Raw genomic sequence first — 22,931 nt, 5'->3', positions numbered from 1 at the left:
AAATTACAATCTTGTGTATTCAGATATGAAAAGCTGAAATTTTTGGTGACCTTTGACTCAAAAAAAAATATTTTAAGATTTTAGCAGGGCAAAGAACGATCCGAACACACCAAACCTTACAGAAACAACGTCAAACAGTTCACGCGCCTTACAGTCTCCCCAAGTCAAGTTTTTGAGAGGCGAGATGAAACTCTAAACTTGCAGTCCAAAGTCCATCTATCCCCGCACTCCTCCTCTTCTGCCCTCCTTTCATATCAAATGGATTTTCAGCAAAGCGCCATTTTCTGCCCAAACCATGCGCAATGAAACGCGTAAAGGCATTCGGTTGGAGTCCTGCCATTAAACATGGAAAAGCGCGCAAGACGATTCAGAGCAGCTCAAGTACAACTCGCAAAGTTACGGAAACGCCGGACAAACGCGTACAAGAAGCAGTAATGGAAAAGGATAAGTAAGGCTTTACCTGTGTGAGGCAGTATGGAGAGTACATGCTTATTTTGGAGAGGCGTTATTGAATGCAAGTGTTGCTCTGCGCTGCGGCATCGCTGTGCCCGCTCGCTCACTCCATGCTGCTGTAACTCCGCCTAAAGCGCCTGAAAGTGAAAGCTTGCACAAAGTTTGCCGAAGAGAAAAACTTTCTCTCCCTCCCTCCGTCTCTCTCTCACACACCCGCTTTCTGTTTGTCGCTTTCGCGCGGACTGAACACGCGTCTTATCAGACTCTCCGAAGCGCTTAAACTTCAGATTGAAGTGTACGCGCGTGTACTGTTTACTAGACATGAACTACAACCATAAACGTAAGACTTTTAAAGTAAGTGTACTAGAGTAGACGGTGATACAGTAAACTAGAGCAGAGGGTAGTATAGTATAAAAGCACACTATAGTACTGTACAGTATAAAATAGCACACTATGGTATAAACATAGTATTGTATGGAATAGTGAATTATAGTATTGTATAACCACATAAAAAATACAGAAGTAAGAGTAAACTGTTGCAAGATACAATAGTGTTTTTGAACCTTACCATAGTAAATATTACAGCATATTACAGTATTTACACTATACAGCGTCTCAATTCACTACTGTATGATACAACAGAATACTATACATTATAAAAGTGTACTTGTTACTATATTAGTGTAGTGTATAGTAAGCACTGTTCTGAACAGTATAAAATAGCACATTATAATATAAGCATAGTATACTATGAAATAATATAGTATAGTATTGTACACCCACATGAAAATACTGAAGTATACTACCACAATTGTAAAACTATAATATTACCATAGTAAATATTACAGTACAATACAGTAGTTTATCAATTCACTATAGATAATACTACAGCGAGTGTATATACTAGAGTATACAAAAAATTATTATAGTAGTAAATACTTAAAAATAAACTACAGTTATTCATGCAGGTATTGTGGTATGGTAAATGTACATTAACTTGTTGTGATTATGGCTAAAGTTTTTTTTTGTTTATGTGATTTAATGTGTGCTAAACATTAACCATAAACGCAAGACTCTTAAAGTAAAGTGTAGTAGGCTGTGATGCAGTAAACTAGAGCAGAGTGTAGTATAGTATAATAGCACACTATAGTACAAGAGTACAGTAGTATTGTATAGAAAAGTAAATTGTAATATTGTAAACACACATTAAAAATACTGATGCATACTTAACTACAGCAAACTGTTGCAAAAGTCCAAGATGCAAGTGTTTTCGAACCGTACCATAGTAAATATTACACTATAATACTAGTTTTACAGTATACAGTATATCAATTCACTACTGTATGGTACAACAGAATACTATACATTATGAAAGCGTAGTTATTACTAGTGTAGTGTAGTGTAGTGTAGTAAATAGTACGCACTGTTCTGAACAGTATAAAATAGCACAATATAATATAAGAATACAGTAGTATTGTATAGAAAAGTAAATTCTAATATTGTAAACACACATTAATAATACTGAAGCATACTTTACTACAGTAAACCGTAATGCTGTAAAGTGTTTTTACCATAGTAAATATTACAGTATATTACAGTATTTACAGTATACAGTATATCAATTCACTACTCTAAGGTACAACAGAATACTATACATTATGAAAGCGTAGTTATTACTAGTGCAGTGTAGTATAGTATATAGTAACCACTGTTCTGAACAGTATAAAAAGCACAATATAATATAAGCATAGTGTTGTATAGAAAAGTAAATTAATTAATTAATTAATATTGTAAACGCACATTAAAAATAATGAAGCATACTTTACTACAGTAAACTGTAACACTGTAAAGTGTTTTTGAACCTTACCATAGTAAATATTACAGTTTTACAATATAGAGTATATCAATTCACTACTGTATGGTACAACAGAATAATATACATTATGAAAGCGTGGTTATTACTAGTATAGTATAGTATAGTATAGTATAGTATAGTATAGTATAGTATAGTAAGCACTGTTCTAAACAGTATAAAATAGCACATTATAATATAAGCATAGAATACTATTGAATAGTATAGTATAGTATTGTACACCCACATGAAAATTCTGAAGTATACTACCACAATAAACTATAGTAAAACTGCATTTTTGAACCGTACCATAGTAAATATTACTGTAAAATATAGATTTAACAATAAACAGTTTATCAATTAACTATAGATAATAGTACACAATACTACAGTAAGGGTAGTAATTAATAATTGTAAGTGTATTGTAGTATATTATAGTAAAGTATACTACAGTAAATACTAAAACTACAGCTATGCATGTAGGTTGTGTTAGTGTAGTATGGTAAATGTACATTAACTTGTTGTGATTATTGCTTGAAGTGTTACTATGTTGATATGTGATTTATTCAGCAATGTGTGCAGTTTAACGTCATGATACTACTCATTATTTTTAGTACCTCTTTCTATTTTTCTGACCCTTAAAATATACTTTTGTTAGTGTGAGCTATTTAGGTTAATTCGCTAAATAATAGTTTTTGACTCGTAAAAGGACAAAACAAATACAGGTCATTTAAATGCAACCACACAAAGCACACGAGCACAGTTTCGATAATCTGTTATAAAGTGCATGTGTATACACACATGGAACCAAAGGTAAACAAAAAGATAAGTCACAAAGTCTACAGCCTAAACCGAAGTCTTTCATAAAACCATAAACAGATGTCAGCTCTCTTTAAAATCTATACGACAATACATTGTTTATTCACTTTAAAAAATATAATATAATTTTACTTTATTTATAACAAGAATTAAATTAAAACTAAAGAGAACCTGCTGCATATTTATCCAGGTCTTATAAAATAATTGTTTCTTTTTATATCCATTTTAAATATGAACATAGTGTAAGGGCGCAAGCCGTGCATGATTAAATTAAGGGGTTAATGTATTATAGATTTGCACTAGGGTACTTGCAATGGCATAATTTGCAAACCACTAATCTTTATGCAAAACACATAAAGCTAACCCAATAAAAATGTTAAGTTAATCTGAAACCATTATGCAAAAAAATAATAAACATAATGAATAGATCATCGACTGTCGGGTGCAAATGTGATATGCTGAGTTATGTATTAGCTGTTCGAAATCAAACAAACATTGCTCAGTTCTGGACTCTAACACACAGACACACTGTTGTTGAGAGGTAAAGGCCGTCCTGCTTTCTCTAAACTTTCATGCCTCACAAAAACATGAAAGGTTTAAACATTAAGAAAAATGCAAGCGACAAGTGAAGGTATAAAACTTTGGAGCGCGTCCCTGGGTGGGGATATCTGGTGGGGGTGAAGTCATTGAGCAAAACTCGAGCTGAAGGTTGGATGTGCCACTGGAGGCCTGGAGATTTATGAGGCCCCGCTGTCTGTGCAGCTCCACCACAAGCCACTGCAGAGAAACAAAGAGAGAAGCCTCCACTCCGCGGCCAATTACAAGCGTTTGCCAAGAGATCCAGGGAGCGAGAAAGCGGGAGATGGAAGGAAAGTGAAGAAGCTGGACGAGTGAAATGCGTGCCTCTGTGAATCACCATTAGTCAGCCGAGTTACCTTACGTGACCCCTTGACCTGCGCATAGTACGGACGGCTGACAAATAACATCTCATCTGAAGCCAAATTAAAGTCCTTATAAATTTTGTCCTTATTAAAAGTTTTATACGAAGTATGCACTTAAAAATAAATAAATTATATAAGTTCGCTAGATAAGGAAATATTTGGGAGTGAGCCACCTCACAGGGGTCGACATGATGAGATTGCATTATTATCAGATGCTTTCTTTTACCATATAAATACATTCTGTATAAATATTAAAATGCATTAACATAAGGATGCAAATGACCAAATGCATGCAATGCAATGTTTTATTTCTATAGGTGCAGTTACTCTTGTGTTGGTTTATATCACTTTTCGTGAAAATAGTCCTACAGTGTGACAAACTGTTTTAATAAGCATAAATACTCCATGCATTTACATAAATATACAATAACATATACAAGAACGTTAAAGAATATTAAAAACATAAAAAATGCATCATACAAGGAGATAAATGTTGTTTAAAATATAAAGTAACACCATGTTCCACTGCTGGACAAATATCATGCTAAATACACGTCACAATAGATTTGAAAAGATTAAACTGACTACAAGTGCACGAGAGCAGGTGCTCGCGCCGATTCGGGAATTTCCTACCCCAAAATCCTGAACTGATTTGCACCGAAATGCCACAAAACCAGTTCAAAGGCACGAAGTGGTGAGACGAGAGGAGGTTTCTCCAAACCAGAAAAGCTTCATACAAAACGCGATAGCTTGTGTAGAACCTAGATCAAGATGTGGCCCACATTTAGTGGTTTGAGTGGGTACAAGTCTGCTACACATGACAGAACCACAGGACTAAACAAAAAGTTGCTGAATGTCCTAGAGAATTATGGTTATATTTACAATTATGCTTTTGGCAGAGGTTTTTATTTAATCATTATAAATTTGGTATTGACACAAGCGACAATGACCAACAGGAAGTGGGAGTTTCCAGGTACAACTCTATCCAAATGTTAAGCGACTTTCGGGAGTGACTACAAGTGGGGGTGAAGCAGTGAAGTGCACTTGTGAGTTACTGTGAGGACGGTTATTCATCACTTTTACAAGGATAACCAGAATGAGTAAAGCCTCCTAACGACCTCTTCGAAAGAGACGAGCGACACACAGTGACAAAGTCGCTGATGGTGTAAACGTATAATTATTTTTACACTAATTAAGAACCACTGGTGTAGTTTGTATTAAGTTAATCTATATACTTATTCATCAACTACTACAGTATATGTGTAGGATATCACAAATGGATTTAGTTCATCTAATATTATGAATATTATAGTTTCTACAAAAAAATTAAAATTTTAAAGGTGCCAAAGAATGCATTGAAAGAATATATTAAATTGTTATCTGATATCTACATAGAAGGTATGTGGCTTTATTAAATGCAAAAATTATCCAGAGATTGTTTTACATGTCCATTTACAACCCTAGGATTTGCCCTTTAATGAAAATGGTCTATTATTGCCTTATTTGGAAGGGTCATGAATAATAATGTTGAGCTCTGCTCTGATTGGCTGTTTCACAGAGCAGCTCATTCAGTAGCTCTGTGTGTGTGTAAACAGATCTTATGTTTGAGCCTGTATCAGACGAAGATACGATATTTGAGGAATAATCAATTGTTTAGAGATTGTTTATGGACGTTTGTGTTTTTTTCAGTATGGACCTGCAAAATGTAACTGTAACGGCCATAGTAGAATGTTAGCATATAGCATTAACTAGCATATAGTGCTAACTCTGCAGTCACAACTTTGTTTTTAGCAATGTAACAACATTGTAATTAATATAATTAAATTGTGTAATATAATGTTGGGGACCAAGCGTCCCGCACAAGCCCTGAACAGTGAAGCCAAAACGTCTCGATCGCCCCCCAGTGACTGGTTCCAGTATAGGTCATAAACCCCGCCTCCCCATGTTATTCAATGGGACTTGAGACCAACTAAACAATTTAATTAAACTTCAATTATCTTTTTTCCGATGCTGGTTTCTTTCATTGACGCTGATGTAAACTCAAGTGTTTGTTTTTAAAATAAGTTTGTTTTTAGTTAGTTATTTAATGCTATAAAAACGGTGGTGTCACGTCATGATTGACAGCTGTGATATGCGCATTCTGCGAGAGCGAGGGCGGGGCCTTGATTTCGCGGCCTACTTTCTGCTCACTACTGCGCAGGACCGGTCCCGAAATCGCTATTGCGCAGACTCAAGACCCAAGATGTCAGCACCGTATCGGGACACTGGTGGATTCACTTTTCACCAATGGAAGAGAGCGAACGGGCGTCATCCATCTTTATTACAGTCTATGTTGGGGACGTACATGACGACTGTAACGTCACAGTTGGTGTTATGTTGAGATTGGCCTGCTTTCCAGCATCTTTTGCATGCACAAGGTTTACATAAGAAGGAGGAAACAATAGTGTTTGCGGCTCACGCTTTGTCATTACCATGTACAGAACTCTTATTATTCATCTATGCCTTTAACATTCTACTGCACCTTTAATAAAAAACAAGCATTGAAGTATAGCAAGATCCTCCATCACAAAATGAAGCTGAATGATGCTACAGAATGACACATTCCTGATATCCAACAAGGCAATATTTTTCGCCTCACCTCCCCTAAACTTTCAACCAATCACGTTTCATGATTTTCCCTCCATTTCTGCAAGCCTACTCCCTAAGACAATGGGGCAGTGCCGATTTTTTCCAAAACGTTGGCAAATACGATCAACTGGAAAAGAAATCCGGCTCCCAGGTCATTAACAGTCTCATTTCCATCCATCCACAAACTCCCCTTCCTATATCTCCATGTCGAACCCACCCTTCTGCTTTTATTGCCATTTTATTTCACTCCCATCGCTGTAAATCCAGCGTGCTCTCTGGGTGGAATTTTAAAAGCTGCAGTTCTTTCAGCGTCGCAGTGTTTTTTTCCTTTACCCTCCCTCCCCTTCAATCTTACCCTCAAGTATACTTTTCATTTTATAGAAGTATGCACGTTATAATTTTCATTTCCCACAAGAAAACTGCGCTCCGCTGAAAACAGTATTCCCTTTTATCGTGTTTTACTGCAAATGCGTATGTGCATATGGAAATAATAACCGTGTTTACGTTTTGCCGTCGAGAATAATTACTGGTGACTCGAAAAATTATATCCACAATACCAACAGCAATGTTGAAGCAATGCCGCGTTAAAAAGGAAACTTACCCTGTATGAATCTGATACAACGAAGCACTCGGGTATCCCAGGAGCTCTGGACGGATCTTCATTCACCAGAAACGGTTCGGTGGCCTGAAACGTAATAAAACCGTCACCTGATTATTATTATCATCAGCATTATATTTACAACACTTAGTGTTTTGGGTAACTTCTCCCATGAGTTTAAAAGACATGCATCACAATCAAATAATTTTAAAAGGTGCAAAAGCTGCGATGGTACCTTTTAAAAAGGTCCTTATATGTACCATTTAGGGATAGATATGTGTGCACTTTTATTTGAAAGTGTAAGATTTCATTTGATGGATGCTAACTAATCATTGGCCAATAAAACTCACCATGTGCTCGGGCGTAAACATCCTAACCCATGCATCACTCTTATTAGAAACAGCTTTTTATCCAGAACACCCTAGGAACTCGCTAACAACCAAAATACCTTAGCAACCGCATAGTAATCTCCTAGCAACCACCCAGCATCACCCCTGAGTTTTGCACAGGCGAGCCCTATCACACATTTCCAGAAAATGTAGAAATCTCACATAAACGTTCAATTCAATTGAGCACAACATATGGTGGGCAAACGCGAATGCTGCGTTGGGCTCAGCGTGGTCCGTATTCAGACTCCGCACGTCTCAATGCGGGTCGGCGGGCCGTGCACAGTGAGATCGGGACTCCAGACTGGTTCTCGTTCACACTCGCTGACTGTCCGGTATATCCGTGACTTATTCAGCACAAACCTCTCACACAGAGACGTAGTTTGTTTTTTCTCCAAGTGTTGCGTCCATTCATCCCGGTTCATTTGTATGCTGGGGGTGCGCAGACCGGCTCGGCTGAACTGAATACGACCCATTCCAGTTTATCCATTAGCGGGATAATGTTAAATCCCACAGCAAAGCTGAGGGGCAAAAGTGAAGTCTGCATTGTGGAGCATCTTTTATTTGTAAATAAATGGTGATTAAGCGGTGCACAAAGGCCCAGACGGACATTTTATGACGGTGGTGTTGGCCTTTCACAAGACTTAATTGAAAGTTTAATGTAAAAAAAAAATCCGTATGCATATTTGGTCTCCAAAGAATTGCATGAGAAATGTTGAGATCTGAGCACGGTTTGAGAAGTTTTCTGAAAAAGCGAGAGAAGCTAGAGTCTCTATTTTTCAGTAAAGAGATTTCGTTTGTGATATTTCGTTTTTTTTCCTATACGAGACCTCCCTTGACATCTGAAGACACATGGCCCGGAAAAAATGAGGGCGAAGAAAGTTCCTGTTGTCCTTAGGAATTAGATACACATACTTTATGTTGATGCAGTTCAAATGTGGTGCAAACATTCCACAGATTAAACAGGTCTCTAAAATGCACTCTTGTAAAAATACATGCAGCACTACAATAACAGACGCATGGATGTGTGTGCGTACACACACACACATGCACGCACACACACGATTCTATAATAGATCCCAGACACTGGCTAACCAAAATGTGGCTGCAACACTAGCTATTCATATCCACAGCAATGAAAGGTTGCATACCCTTTCTCTTTCTTTCTTTCTCTATTTCAATCTCTCTCTCTCTCTCTCTCTCTCTTTCTCTCTCTCTCTCTCTCTCTCTCTCTCTCTCTCTCTCTCTCTCTCACACACACACACACACACACACACACGTCAAGTCCATAAGTTAAAGGGCTTAACTAAACGAACTGTATAAGAAATAAGAATCAATAGCTGGGTTTCCATCCAATCTTGAAGCAAATCTTTTCAAAATTTGCAAAAAAAAGAAAAACAAGCAAATGTAAATTTACATCAAGTTGTTATTAATAGTGCAGCTTGTAATTAAACAGAAGAAGAAATGCATGTTTTTGATGCAGGCACTAACAGCAAAAGCATTACAACGAACGTCGAGCCCCATATATGGTAAAGACAACGTCAGCGGAAACAGCAAGAGGGATAGTCCTGTGGGTTTAATGTTAGCTATGTCAGAATTTATTCGGCAAATGCGTTTCTATTCTAGTCCAGAAAAAGTGCGTCCATCCTTCACAAATTAAATCCAAACGGCTCCAGGTTGATAAACAAAGGTCTTCTGATGGTAATCCGCGCGGTGTTGTTGTAGAAATATCCCTATTTAAAACTTTATTAACGAAAATAAATACCTTCCGGTAGACTCCTCTGTATTCAGGAGAGAGTATTAGCGTAGTGTACGCACTTTTCTTAGTGACGTATGACAAATTCGGAGGGCGGGGGCACAGAGCAGCAGCATAGTAGCCTCCGTAGGCTGCGTAAGCTCTCATTCTGAATGCGGACGGGACTAAGATGGCGGCGCTACCGAAAGGGTAGTTATTTACGTTAATAAAGTTTTAAATGTGGATATTTCTACAACAACACCGCGCGGATTACCCTCAGAAGACCTTTGTTTATCATCCTGGAGCCGTTTGGATTTATTTTGTGAAGGATGGACGCACTTTTTTTGGACTTGAAGGTCGTGGACCCCGTAACATTACATTTAATCAACTGAAAGATCTAAACATTTTCTAAAATATCCGAAAATGTGTTTGTCTGAAAAACGATGGACATATGCAACTCGGACAGCTTGGGGGTGAGTAAATCATGGGTTTAATATCATCTTTGGCCGAACTATCCCTTTAAATGTTCGTTTACATGTACATTATATATCAGTGGTTCTTAACGTAATTCCTGGAGGCCCACTGCCCTGCATGTTTTGTACGTATATCTCTTTTATCTGACAGACGTAGTTCAGTTCATGGAGATCCCTTCTAATGAGCTGATGATTTGAATCAGGTGTGTTAAATAAGGGAGACATACAAAATGTGCAGAGCAGTGGGCCTCCAGGAATAACGTTAAGAACCACTGTTATATATAATCCGAACCGAAAGTCTGCGCAAGCGCACAGCCAGGGTTACCAGATTCGTGTATCAAAACTATCCGAAAAACTAGCCCAAAAGCACCTCAATGACTATTCACAGCCCAAATACCAATAACTAAACAACAAAATTATTTAATCTTTAACCCGCAGAAACAAACAACTGGTGGAAACTGTTTAAACAGCCCAAATCTAGACTCAAAAAAAGCAGAGGACTTGGCAATGCTACGCTGCGGGAAGCATCTCTCGTCGAGTTCACGCTTCATCTCTGAATAAAAGTCAAAACTGAGTTGGAGAAAGTTGTTCTTGAGAAGTTTTCAGATATAGGTAATGAAAACACACTTTTCAAAAGTCACAACGCTATTTTATTACTTTAAGTAGCATAATGTTTTAAAAGAATACTTCGGAGTACACCACTCCCTTAAATACGATCCAAACTTGCATCCGTGTTTACATGAAGGCTTTTCAATACGATTGAGCCATCAATACGATTACAAACGGATTATTTGGTTGCTTGTTAACGTACCGAATGTGAGATGGTTGTAAGTGGTTGCTAAGGTGCATCGGACGCACGTGTGGTGATGCGATGCGCGTCTGGTCCTGTCTATGGTCTGGTCCAAACTTTACTTCCGGTGTCAGTTTTTTCATGGTCTGACTACTTGCTAAACTGAACTTTTGAAAAAAAAAACTCATTGAAAATAACAAATGTTTTGATTTCCTAAGTAATCTACTTAGGTTGTTTATTTAGCGTGTTATATAAATAAACTATGTTTAAAGTAACAGTTACTTTGTTGTGAATTATTCTTATCGGAGTTTACCGGATGTTAAGCGTTGACCACGAAAGCCGCTTGTTTATGTTGTTACTGCTGAAACAGTCTATTTCCAATTGAAATAGAAAATAGTGGGCGTGTCTTGTGTTTCCACTGTGCTTTGATTGGATATAGACGTTTCATCGGACGCACTTGCGGTGGCGCGATTACGCGCTTTTGCGGAACTCTTGAACAAATACCTCATCGAAAATAACAAATGTTGGTTTAATAAAAACTAGGGAAGACTGCATTCATGGATTACTGCTATTTGATGGGAGGTTTCGTAGCTGATCTGTAGTTAAAACTGCATACAGTACACATTTTACACAGTAACGTTAGCAAAGTGTAGTTTTGATACGCTTTAGCTAAGATTTGAACTAAGGTCATCTACATGTGTTTATTTTGCTTGTTATCAGAAATTAACTACTCTAAAACGACTTTATTGTTATTGACTCTTTGCTGAGTTTACCGAAAGTTACGTTTGCTACACGAAAGCCATTTGTTTATGTTGTTACTGCTAAAACCGTCTAAAGAAAAGTAGGCATTTCATTCAGACTGACAATTGGAGGGGCGGAGTTAACATATGCTTAATCAGAGAATGATCGCCACAAGAGGGCGGAAATAATTTTTTTTAGATTTTGTTTAAAGTTTATGAGGGCACAAGAACTAAAAATAATAATAATAACGTACACGGATAAATGATTTATAATAAACACTACAATATTACATAAAAAATAAGAATTGTCAGTATTGATATCATTGGTGTTCAAACCCATTACCCTAAATATAAGCACACACAACAATTACATTTTAAATGCATTTTACATTTTATTTGCTACAGTCTTTGGTTTGACCAGATTTTTCCCAACAAAACTAGATTGGTTAGAAGGTTGTTTTTTGTTGTTGTTTATCTCAGTCAATTACATTATGCATTGTATTTGTTTACACATTATTTATACATTACAGCGTATTTATTTGGTTGTTGTAATTTGTTTTTCTCTACTGGATTATACTATATATATGTCACTACTGCCACTATTGTCATAAGGAATTTGTATTTATTTCAATGGGCAGCATTAAACAAAGAGATGGATAAGTAAAGGTCTCTCTCTCTCTCTCTTTCTCTCTCTATGTCGCTCTTCCGCCTGGTTTGCCTTCACATTTAAAGTAAAGTGGCTTGTTTGAGTCTACACTGATTGTTTGATGTCTCTCCCCGATGAACTGTCCTCTTTCCCTTGCTGTGGATGTTCATGGAGCATGGTATCTATTAAATATGCCACCCTTTTCTATATATATGGAGCATATGCCAGATCCATATGGCCAGCCCGGAGCGAAACCAGTCCCTGGGCCTTTGGTAATTAACTTTTGAGTATCAATAGAAACCTATTTAGAGGCGAGCAATGAACAGCCATATACAATATGTCCGCTGATAGAAAGTTATGGCCTGTTTTGTTTTACATTTGCACGCTGGGATATTCAAAAATGGCCTGCTATGAAGGTCGGTACTGTATTATCACAAAATAATGTGAAGAGCGTAGCGATCACCATTACATATTTTATAACATGAGGCCCATTGGTAGAGAAATCCCTGCGTCAGCGTGGGTTTTCTCCAGATACGTTTCCTCCAGCAAGAATTGGAGATACCTAATTGACCCTCACCCAACTTGTGTATAGATTAACTTGTGTATGGATTAACCAGTTTTTGCCATGAAAATGGACATAGATGCTGGAATGATGGAAACATAAAATATTTGTGAAACAACCATGGCTGATGTTGCGGTGAGGTTGCTAGGATGTTCTGAGGTTGCTAAGTTGTTCTTGATGTGTTGCTACGGGACGGCTTTGTGATCTGGCTGGTTGCTAGGTTATTTTAACTGGCCCGGTCTAAAATCTGCAATTGTTTCTCCTGGACAGCGATGAGATTTAAATAGAAAGCAAATGGAGACTTGCTAATGTCCTCAGACTTTTCTCGTAAGTTAAAGCCCTCAGTGAAATCACATGTGTCTCATTCAGTTTTAGAGAGATCTCACTGTCCATATTTGCCAAGATACCCCGAGTCTACAGTCAAGGAATGGATTTGAATATAAACATTTCACAAATGACTGGAGCTCTGCTATCCAGAATAATTTTTCACATTTAACTTCAATCAATTGTGTTATGGCTGGGCGATATTGATTCAAATTCATATCTTTGTCATCATACGCCTTGCATGGCTGACACCGCCGTCGGTGTATGAATGTGGGAGTGAATGGGTGAATGTGAGGCTAATTGTAAAGCGCTTTGGATGGCCATAGGTCTGTTAAAAGCGCTATATAAATGCAGTCCATTTACCATTTACCATTTGGGGATGAATAGTTATATAACTAAGTATCTTGGTAAAATGTAATAAATGTATACATGCAGGTCAGAGACTCGTGTAAAATGTCGCAAATACCTTTATTAAAGAGCACCTATTGTCCGATTCACGTTTTTACATTCCCTTGGTGTGTACGTGTGTATTTATACATGTAAACGATATGCAAAAGTACAAACCCCAAAGTAACCGATGACGCAAGTTAGCTCTTTTCTTGGACAACAACAAACAAACAGACACAACAGTTACGCAACAGTTTACTTCCTGGGATTGGTGATGTACACAAGACCAACATTATCACAATTCCTCCGCTTCGGACTCACAGCCTGTAAGTTAACTCATGTTAGCAACCGAATCTTTCAAACATGGTAAGAAGCGTCACATTTCCGGCTGCCATCAGAGGTATTCAGGCCAATCACAACGTACAAATTAGCTGGCCAATCAGAGACACGGAGCTTTTCAAATCCGTGCATTTCAGAAAGAGAGTGAAATCTGGAGCTACAAAAATGTACGGTATGTGGAAAATAATGTGTTTATTTAACCATAAACCACGCACACACATTGTATTATACCAAAAACACAAAATATTGTTTTTTAGCAAATGAAATAGGTGTCCTTTAAAACAGCGTATGATGAAAATAAAATTCAAAGACAAGGTATTCCTCCCTGTTTGATAATATCCAGCTGTACAACGTGCAAAACCCTTACGAAAATAAACAATGGTTTTACTACTAGCCTGGGAAAACCCAGACAACTTCCAGCAAATTTAGATTTGCTCTGCAAGTAGTCTGGCAAAGAGGCCATTCAAGACCATTTCTAATGCAGAGAAATCACTGCACCAATCAGAAACATTGGGGCGGGCTTTACACGATGACGACAGCGAAGCGACAGTGATGCAGATTTTGTACATTACAAAGATGGATAGTGCCGTGGAACATCACTCGTTCGAATCAGCTATCGCATCTGTTTTAAGCCAGTGGTTCTCAAATTGGGGTCCGTGGCCCCCAGGGGGGCCGCGAGATGGTGCCGGGGGGCCCCAGTTTTATGACATTTTATAATATACATAAATTTATCATGAATTCTATGAAATTAATCCTTAAAAAAAATAAGGCAGCACTACTTTGTATAATTTAATGTGTTGTTTAATTAAAATGTGAAGTTTTAGAACTGTTTTTGTCATAAATTTTCTTTGGGGGGCCGCGAAGGAATGCACCGTACACAAAGGGGGCCGCACACTGAAAAAGTTTGAGAACCACTGTTTTAAGCGATTTAAACTTTTCCATGAAACCAGAGCAAAGAACAACACTTGAAGCCTTCATATCTAAGAAAAAAGATGTTATCGCAAAAGTCTGATATAGCTCTGCATACGTCATCTCCTTCATCGCTGTGATTGGTTTTAGGTCTATCCAATTGGACACAAAGGCATTTGAGAGACTTCTGTTGGTGACGCCCCTTTGGAAATGATTTGTCTATGAAGCTTTGCCAGACCATAAAGCAGTTACTACTGAGAATGGTCTGGTTTTAACCAGGCTACAAAAAAACGGTTACTGTGGTAAAACCATGGTTACCACAAAATAATCATGGTTTTGATAATATGGGTCATATCAAACCATATACCAATATAGATGGTATTGTCTCATCCCATGTCCTGCTTGGAAAAAATACCAGAACTCGATACACTGCCCAGTCCTAATGCATGTCAACAATTGCCTAATTTGTGTCAACTTTAATTAATCAAAATAAAACGCCTGACATTTAAAAAAATACATAACAGGAAAAATATGTTATGTTTTCTAATGTTAAAACACTTCCACCCATCCCAGTTTCACAAAGAGTGAACTATTTGTCATCTGGAAAGACCAAAAACTGTGTGGCTATCAAAGATTCACCAACAAAACATCTTGCACAAAACAACACTGACCCACAACGGAAATGATAAATCACGTTACATCTTATGTGCTCAAAGATAAGAGAAACCGACAGCTGACAGAATTTCTACAGAACTTTGAGCGCTCGACAAACCCAGGTAACACATCAAACATCAAAGCCGCGGAGGGAGGGATGGGAATTTGTTTTATAAAAGCGATGGGGGGAATAAAATATATGAAAGCAGAAATGTATGCCGTGTGAACGCGTGCCAGGGCACTTCAGGGAGAAATGCTGGAAAAATGTGATATTTCATACCTCCATCTCTAGAGGAGCAGCCGAGACATAAACGAACGGAGAACGAGCGCAATAATGAACCTTTGGGGTGGGGGGTGTAGATTGCTTATTGTTTGGGGGCTAAACATTGATTCTGTCGGCACAGCCATGTCTGATTATGGGCTAATGTACCAAATAAAAATAAAGATTTTAAAATCTTCATGAAATGCAAGTTGTGTCTGCCCATGCAAAGGCAAGCTAGGCAGTTACCACGATGTTCCCATGCAGTGATTCAAGTCAAAATCTGTAATTTTTTATTACTTTATAAAAATAAACAAGTTGAGCTGTTAGGTCGGACTTCACAGGTAATGTGAAGTAAATATAAAACACTGAAAAAAAAACGATTAATTCAATTTACTCAATTTTTTAAGGTAAGTGGTTGCAATCAATTTATTTAAGCTACATTTAAACAAAAAAATTAGAAAAGCAAAACAAAACAAAAAACTTTTATTCAAATGTAGCTAAAATAAATTAATTGCAACCACTTACCTTAAAAAAATTGAGTAATTTGAATGAATATTTTTTTCAGTGATAAGTGCATAAAGTAACCTGCAATTTTATGTTTTAAACAGAGATGGCGATAGAGAGGTAAACGTTATGGATTACCGCTTAAAGGTGCAGCAAAATTCCTATCCTACTACTTACAATTAGAAATATAATAAATATAATATAATATAATATAATATAATATAATATAAAACGGTGATGCGCGGGTCAATGTATAAACAACCTAGCCTGGTTAGCCAGACCTACATCAAGATGTAAGGTCTGGCAACTCTTCACACAAACGGCTCAATGCAAGGGGCGGGATATAAGGTTGTCCCTCAAAATGCCTCTGCACGCAATAGGATAGCGCTATGACGGATCAGAGCAACGAAGAAGGTGACGTAGTTACCGTAACCAGTCGGCAAAACTCCAAACACATCTTTCTTGCTTAAAAAGGACTTCAGTAGGGTTATTTGCTCTTCTCTCAAAGAAAAACATAAGTCTAAGTCCTCCAGAGTCGCGGCCAAAGCCGCTTCAAAAGATAGCTGTTCGCCAGCAGCAGCAGCCATTCTCTGTTTTCAAGTAGGAACCGTTGCAGCTCTGTCGTCATCATGTTAAGCCCGCCCCACAGACGCTACACACGATGTGATTGGCCTGACCAAATTTTGGTTTTTGGACTGGTTAAGTGTATTGTGAGTGCCTAGACTAAACCCTGGCAGCAAATATATTTTGCGGCCGCTAGGGTGCGTCTAGATTTCTAGGCTATAAACAACCCGCACCCGATCAACATTTATAACTAATCCGCCCGCAACTCGGACTGCAAAAAAAAAAAATTGTACCCGACCCGCTTCCTGGCCCGCATTTTTTAAAAGTAATAATTGTTTAAAATAGTTAATTGGCATCTTTATTTCAAACGACCCAACAGCCCGCGTCACGAATATTTTAAAAAATATGTTCGATTGACGCATCACTGATATATAATAATAATAGCCATAACTATTTTTTTATAATGTACATAAGGAAAGTTTTTTTTATGTTACACTGGCAGTACGCATTAACCCTGGCAGTACCGTTTAAATGGCGAAACTATTTATGGTGACAGCTTAAGGATAAACAGGCTTTTATATACATCACAGCATTTATCACATCAGTGACATGCAATCGGAGAAAAAGTGAAAACCTACAAGCAGTTAATGAGGGACATCTGTGTCAAATGACTTGTTCATAATTGTGATGGGTCATATGATCAAGTTCAACTGACAGGTGAACTTACATCCCTCCACCACAGGGGGCGCTAACAAAAGCCACATTGGCATTTTACTTTAGGTAGGTAATATACTGTATGTGTCCTGTATCTGAAATATTCAGTATTTTTTCGTAATTGCAATCGTGACATATCCCATTCAACTAACTAAAAACTAAGAAACTACATTTGCATGCATAACTAAAGGTTTTATCTACCAGAAACCTCTTCAGTCACCAAACTATGGCCTGTGTTGTTACAGTCTGAACGTTTTAAATCAATGCATTTGACTTTGTAAAATCTATCCAACTTTCCTTCTTTGATTGTTGTTTGGATGCGTAATTAAATTCTGTTTTTAAGTGAAGACGTTAATCCCTATCGGAGTCAGCTTTGAATAGATTCCCTCGCTGTCTTTCTGCAGTGGCCTATTTGGGTTGGTGCCATTTAAAAAAGCGGGTAAACAAATAATTATCTGCATTAATGTGCGGATATTCAAGCCCATCTGGAAATCATCAAGTCCTTAAACCTATATTTCATCAGTCGCGCAATCAAACATAATCTGGATTCTGACTTCAGTCAAAGTGGGAGAAATAAAAACACTGCGCGCAGCGAGTTGGAAATGAAAGAGGGCCGTTGCATAAATTAGCCGAACATTTAGACTGAAATCAGGACACCTGGGTAATCTGCTTTCGTTGACGGCCAATAGCTTGATGTCTCCTCAGATCAGTTTATTTTGATGAAAAGTAAAAATCAAGCTATCAGAGGGCAGACCTGAACTAACACTGACCAGATGTTTCCTTCTCATAGATGCCAACATTCAGGCATTACGAAAATAAAATGCATACGTTTTATGTTTTTGCTCGTGACACAAAAAGAGTTGTTGGTCCCATGAAGTGCTTGTGTTATACATACAACTTGCTTAATATTTACAAAATGAACAACACAATTTCATGGCAATTTGTACGTATTTTATGAGGTGGCTATTCGTATCAATTTGCAACCATATTTATACATTTTTGAACATTAACACTCAAAAATGTTGGATTGTTATGAATAAATATTGGACAAATCCAACTGTTGGGTTTTTGTTACACATGCATGGATAGAAACAACCCAGCATTGGTTTATTTATAACCCAATGGTTGGTTATGCCCATATTTTATCCAACCCAATTTTTTTTACAATGGAGTGGTTTATTTTTGGACTGTGCAGTCATTAGATTTTTTTACACTGACACAAGTAGGATGTCTGTTGAATATGGACAGTTATGCATTGATTTATTACTAATTATTATAATAAGTATTAAGGATGTGTGTTTAGATTAAGATAACACCATAAAAACATTGCTAAATTGTATACATATACAAATATGTCATATTTCAATGTTTGGCTTAAGTGCAAAAAAATACTGGGTGGTGCCCTGTTAGCATTTAAAAATAAATATGCATTTTGTGTCTAAGACAAAACACACAGAAAATACATTGCAATGCATTAACAATATAACACACACAACATAAAGTTTAGTTAAAAGATTCTGAATAAGTAATAAGTTGCATCATGCAGGATTGATCTATATATATATAAACCCTCCGAGGTTTTGTTGTGTTTGACAGACGACATGTGGGCGGTGACTGTCGTCCTGTCACAAGTGGAATAATTTTAGTACTGGCATGTAAGTCTGCATGTGCATGTGTCGCCATAATCCCTATAAACACTAAAGCGTGTAAAACTGACTGCATATTTCACATTGCACTATTTATCAGTATAATAATATATAAATGCATTCAGCACTTGTCGTGAAAGTTTAAGATCAGGTCTCTGAACTAAAGGATATACTACGTGTTACAGTATTTCAAATACTTGGTGACCTAAAAGTAAATATTTTAGGCCGAACCGGAACCAGTGCACTAAATAGGTTACCTCTTAAATGCAAAGAAATATAACTTTCTGCAAAGGGCAGTTTACTGTAAGAAAGATCTGTTATACACGAAGATAAACAAGTGACATAACGTGCGTTTAGTCGGATGAGAACTAGAGCGCGTGCTGCTGAGTTTTTGCGCAAGTCTAAAACCCTCCCAAAAAACATTTTGGAACAATTATTTCTTGGCGTATTATCAATATAAATCTCTCTCTCCATGTTTACCAGCATTTTAAAGCAGAAATAAAAAGAGCAAAGTTGATTTAGACAGCACGTACCATTGTGGAGCGGGGAATATTGCCAACAGTCTCAAAGACTCATTTTACTCCTCCAAAAAAAAAACTTTCCCCCGAAAAAAAAGACTGTGGTTGGTGAGGAAACTCAAACGAGTCGGGTTTTCTTCGTTGATACCGGAAGCAGAAGAACCGGATTGCGGGACGGGCCCGTGCTGGGTCGCGCAAAATGACCAACTTTTACGCACGGAAACTTCACATTCGCTGGAGTCGCGAAGGTGCGTTCGTTTCTTTCAGCAGGTTCGTGTGTGAAAACGTCGAAACGAAGACCGTTCGACAGGATGAATCCAACGTTAACTGAATCTCTCCGGTACGAATCCCTCCGAATAGCGCCGGTATACGGTGTCTCCAGCGGCTCGAGCCGAGATCGCGCAGACGTGCGCCGACGCTTGCAACTTTCTCCCGGCGCAGTTCAGATCAGCTGTTGCGACTCAGGGACTCTGTTTGAATTGGTGCTCCATCCGTCCCACCGGAGACCTGCTCGTGGTGATCTCCATGACCTCCTCCTCCTTCTTAGTGCATGGATTACACGATCAATTATTATGGAGAGGACGTCATTTTGGGCAAAGTGGATATTGCGAAATCATACGCGAGGCGTGAGAGGAATAGATAGGCTAAGCTTTGATGCTGCCAGAATGAAGAACGCGGTGACGCGTTTACGTTAGAAATAAGTCAAATGAAATTATAATGCGTGTGAAGTGGCCTATGTAAGAGTAGTTGCCAAAATAAACGTGTTACCTCTGCATGGCACATGCATGCAGAAGCGATCGGGCTGATCTGTGGACGTGGATGGAGACGTGGAGTGGCTGGTGAATTATTAATAACCGAGAGCGCTTCACAGTCTGTCGTGTTCACATAGAGGAACCAGAACGGCAGCTGGGGGTTTAGGGGAATTCAATACGGGCTTGAAGTGAAGCGGGGACGGCAAGGGATTATACCGTTCACCGGCGACAACATAAGGGAGGGTGAGGAGAGAGTGAGAGAGAGAGAGACAGTGAGAGAGCAAGACAGAAGGGGACAGAGACAAGCAGAGATATTTAGGGTCCATTTAGGAGCCAAGTCTTTAGGCAATGTGGTTTGGGTGTTTTATCGCGTTATTTTTATTGTATATCAAGTGGGGCAAACTAAATACCAACTATTTCATACTTGCATTGATGTGAATGAGTGGTGTCTTGAATGAGCTATCGACCTGACCTTCAAATAACAAGGAAAATAACACTTATGAATTTTCATGTAATTTAGAAAAGGTTGCCATCGTTTTTAGAATGGTTTCATTTGCATGTTAATTTTATGCAACATTTTGGGTCAATTACGTTTGTTTTCATTCATTTAATTCACCTGGACTATAAAACAGGCCTCCAGACTGCCAATATAAACGACCTTAAAGAGACACGCGTTGCACTTAAGAAAAACCGGCGACGCACCTGCTAATTAAATTATAGAGCGACTTATTTTCTTACTCACAAAAGTGTTTGATTTGCTATTAATGCCAGAATAACCAGCATGACACACGCGGGGAAATTATATTTTTGATAAACATGTTGTTGTTTAGCCTACCTTTCAGATTTGGTCATTTATATATTTTAAATCGTATGAGTCGTTTAAATAATATATTTTTAATTACTCGTATTCATTTATAATTCCCCTCCTTTGAAACGTATGAGCTACAATCTAAGTATTTGGAAATTCATAAAGAAATCAATCTTAATAATTTTTGAATTAACTATTCAGTATGTAAATTACCATGAGGAGAATAAAACGAAAATTGATGAGGAAAACATACACACATGTGGTGTGTTTTTGTTCAGAAGCCTATTTACCACAACAATAAACATATGACGTATTTTTCCTCAAACTCCCGCATCCAATCGTTTATTTTTAGTTCTGAAAAAATTGCCATAGGCCTATACAGTCTATTGTAAAATGTATATTAATATATTTTAGTACTTCTAAATTTAACCTCCTAAGACCTGGATGTCCACATACGTGGACATAATTTTTTTTTTTGCACCACAATACCGTACTTAATTCTGTGTAACTGGAACCTGTTGTACACAAACATAGACAATTACACTGCTTCATGTTCAAAGAAAAGTATTTGGTTATTATATTTTTTGGTTCTTCCTTCCCCCAAAATAGCTGGAAGAAATCTGAAAAAAGACAAACCAAAGTTCGGGTCTTAGGAGGTTAAATTTACGTGATTATTTATTAATCAATAAATTAATTATACATATGTTATATATGTAGGCTAATTGATATTAATTAGGGCATTAAAATATAACCCTAAAATGTTAAAACTAGTTACCTTTATAATATATAAAAATAAAATATTTTTATTGGTATATTTAGTTAATTCCCAACACTAATTTTATTTTAATTAATTAATTAATTAATTTAAAGACAAATCAATATTGTAAAGTGTTATGGGCAAATAGGTGCTTTATTTTTTATGAGGATTTTTTAAACAGTATAACCTAAAGCTCTAAAAACATTTGCGGCACTAACAATGGTCCAATAAAATTGTAATTAATGTAATTTAAACGAAGTTCTAATAAAACATAAAAAACAAGATCGATTTATTATTTAAGTAGGCCTACCGATTTCTCTTTTATTCTAACATCATACAATATTGGCAAAATTGAAAAGGTTAAAATTGTAGCATTATTGTGCCTTAAAATGTTAATGTTTTATAAAATACGTCGAATGCATTTTATTAGCTAAACGTAAATGTATAGTTTAACGATATTACCGCAACTTAAACTAATACAATTACTGTCTTGTATAGCACTGAATTAATTTTTTTAAATTATTCGATCCTTTCCTAAAACCCCAAGCTAAAACAAAGAAAATATTTGAACTGATTTAAGTCTTTGAAGCATCTGTTACCCACATTTTCTTGGTTTTAAGTATTTTCTTGGATAACAGCTAGAGAGACGTTACAGTGATCAGGCGCGCGTGCCTGTTGCGGGCACAGGTGCATTTCAAACCTGTCGTAAACCACCGAGAAATTTCATTTTGTTGACCTAAAATATTAAAATATTAAGTAGAAGCATTTTATATACAAAATAGTATTATTACAAATTATTTATTAATATTCATTTAATATATTATTATCCAAAACGGTGAATGGAATTAAAAAAAGAAAATCAACGCAAAAAGCCTCATATTTAACAGAATAAAAATAGCAAGTCGAATCCTAACGAATTTAAAAAGATTTAAACGAAAATATTTTTTATAACAATGAGAGAACAATGTAAAATGTATACACAGTGAAATAGTGAAATTGAATTGCGTATAGCCTACAATAGGCCATCCCAGCACCAAAAAGAAAAGGAGAGAGAGAGAGAGAGAGAGAGAGAGAGAGAGAGAGAGAGAGAGAGAGAGAGAGAGAGAGAGAGAGAGAGAGAGAGAGAGAGAGAGAGAGAGAGAGAGAGAGAGAGAGAGAGAGAGAGAGAGA

General features: G+C 37.2%; 1 protein-coding gene across 17 annotated transcripts in view; it reads right to left on the bottom strand.

Annotated features, from left to right (window-relative positions):
• nfixb (nuclear factor I/Xb) overlaps positions 1-22,931 on the bottom strand; it is a 189,707-nt gene that overhangs the window by 153,573 nt on the left and 13,203 nt on the right. For 13 of the 17 annotated variants that reach the window (XM_073813763.1, XM_073813764.1, XM_073813767.1 and 10 more), the window contains exon 2: positions 7,295-7,378. In XM_073813763.1, coding sequence (XP_073669864.1) covers positions 7,295-7,378 — 84 coding nt within the window. Of the gene's footprint in view, positions 1-460; positions 703-7,294; positions 7,379-19,459; positions 21,048-22,931 lie in introns of those variants that run through there. The other 4 variants (XM_065253060.2, XM_065253067.2, XM_065253066.2 and 1 more) reach the window with 4 other exon arrangements.

Source organism: Paramisgurnus dabryanus, chromosome 3 (assembly GCF_030506205.2).
Source record: "Paramisgurnus dabryanus chromosome 3, PD_genome_1.1, whole genome shotgun sequence".
NCBI lineage: Eukaryota > Metazoa > Chordata > Actinopteri > Cypriniformes > Cobitidae > Paramisgurnus > Paramisgurnus dabryanus.
Note: the sequence above shows the minus strand (reverse complement) of the source record. Positions and strands in the feature narration are given on the sequence as shown.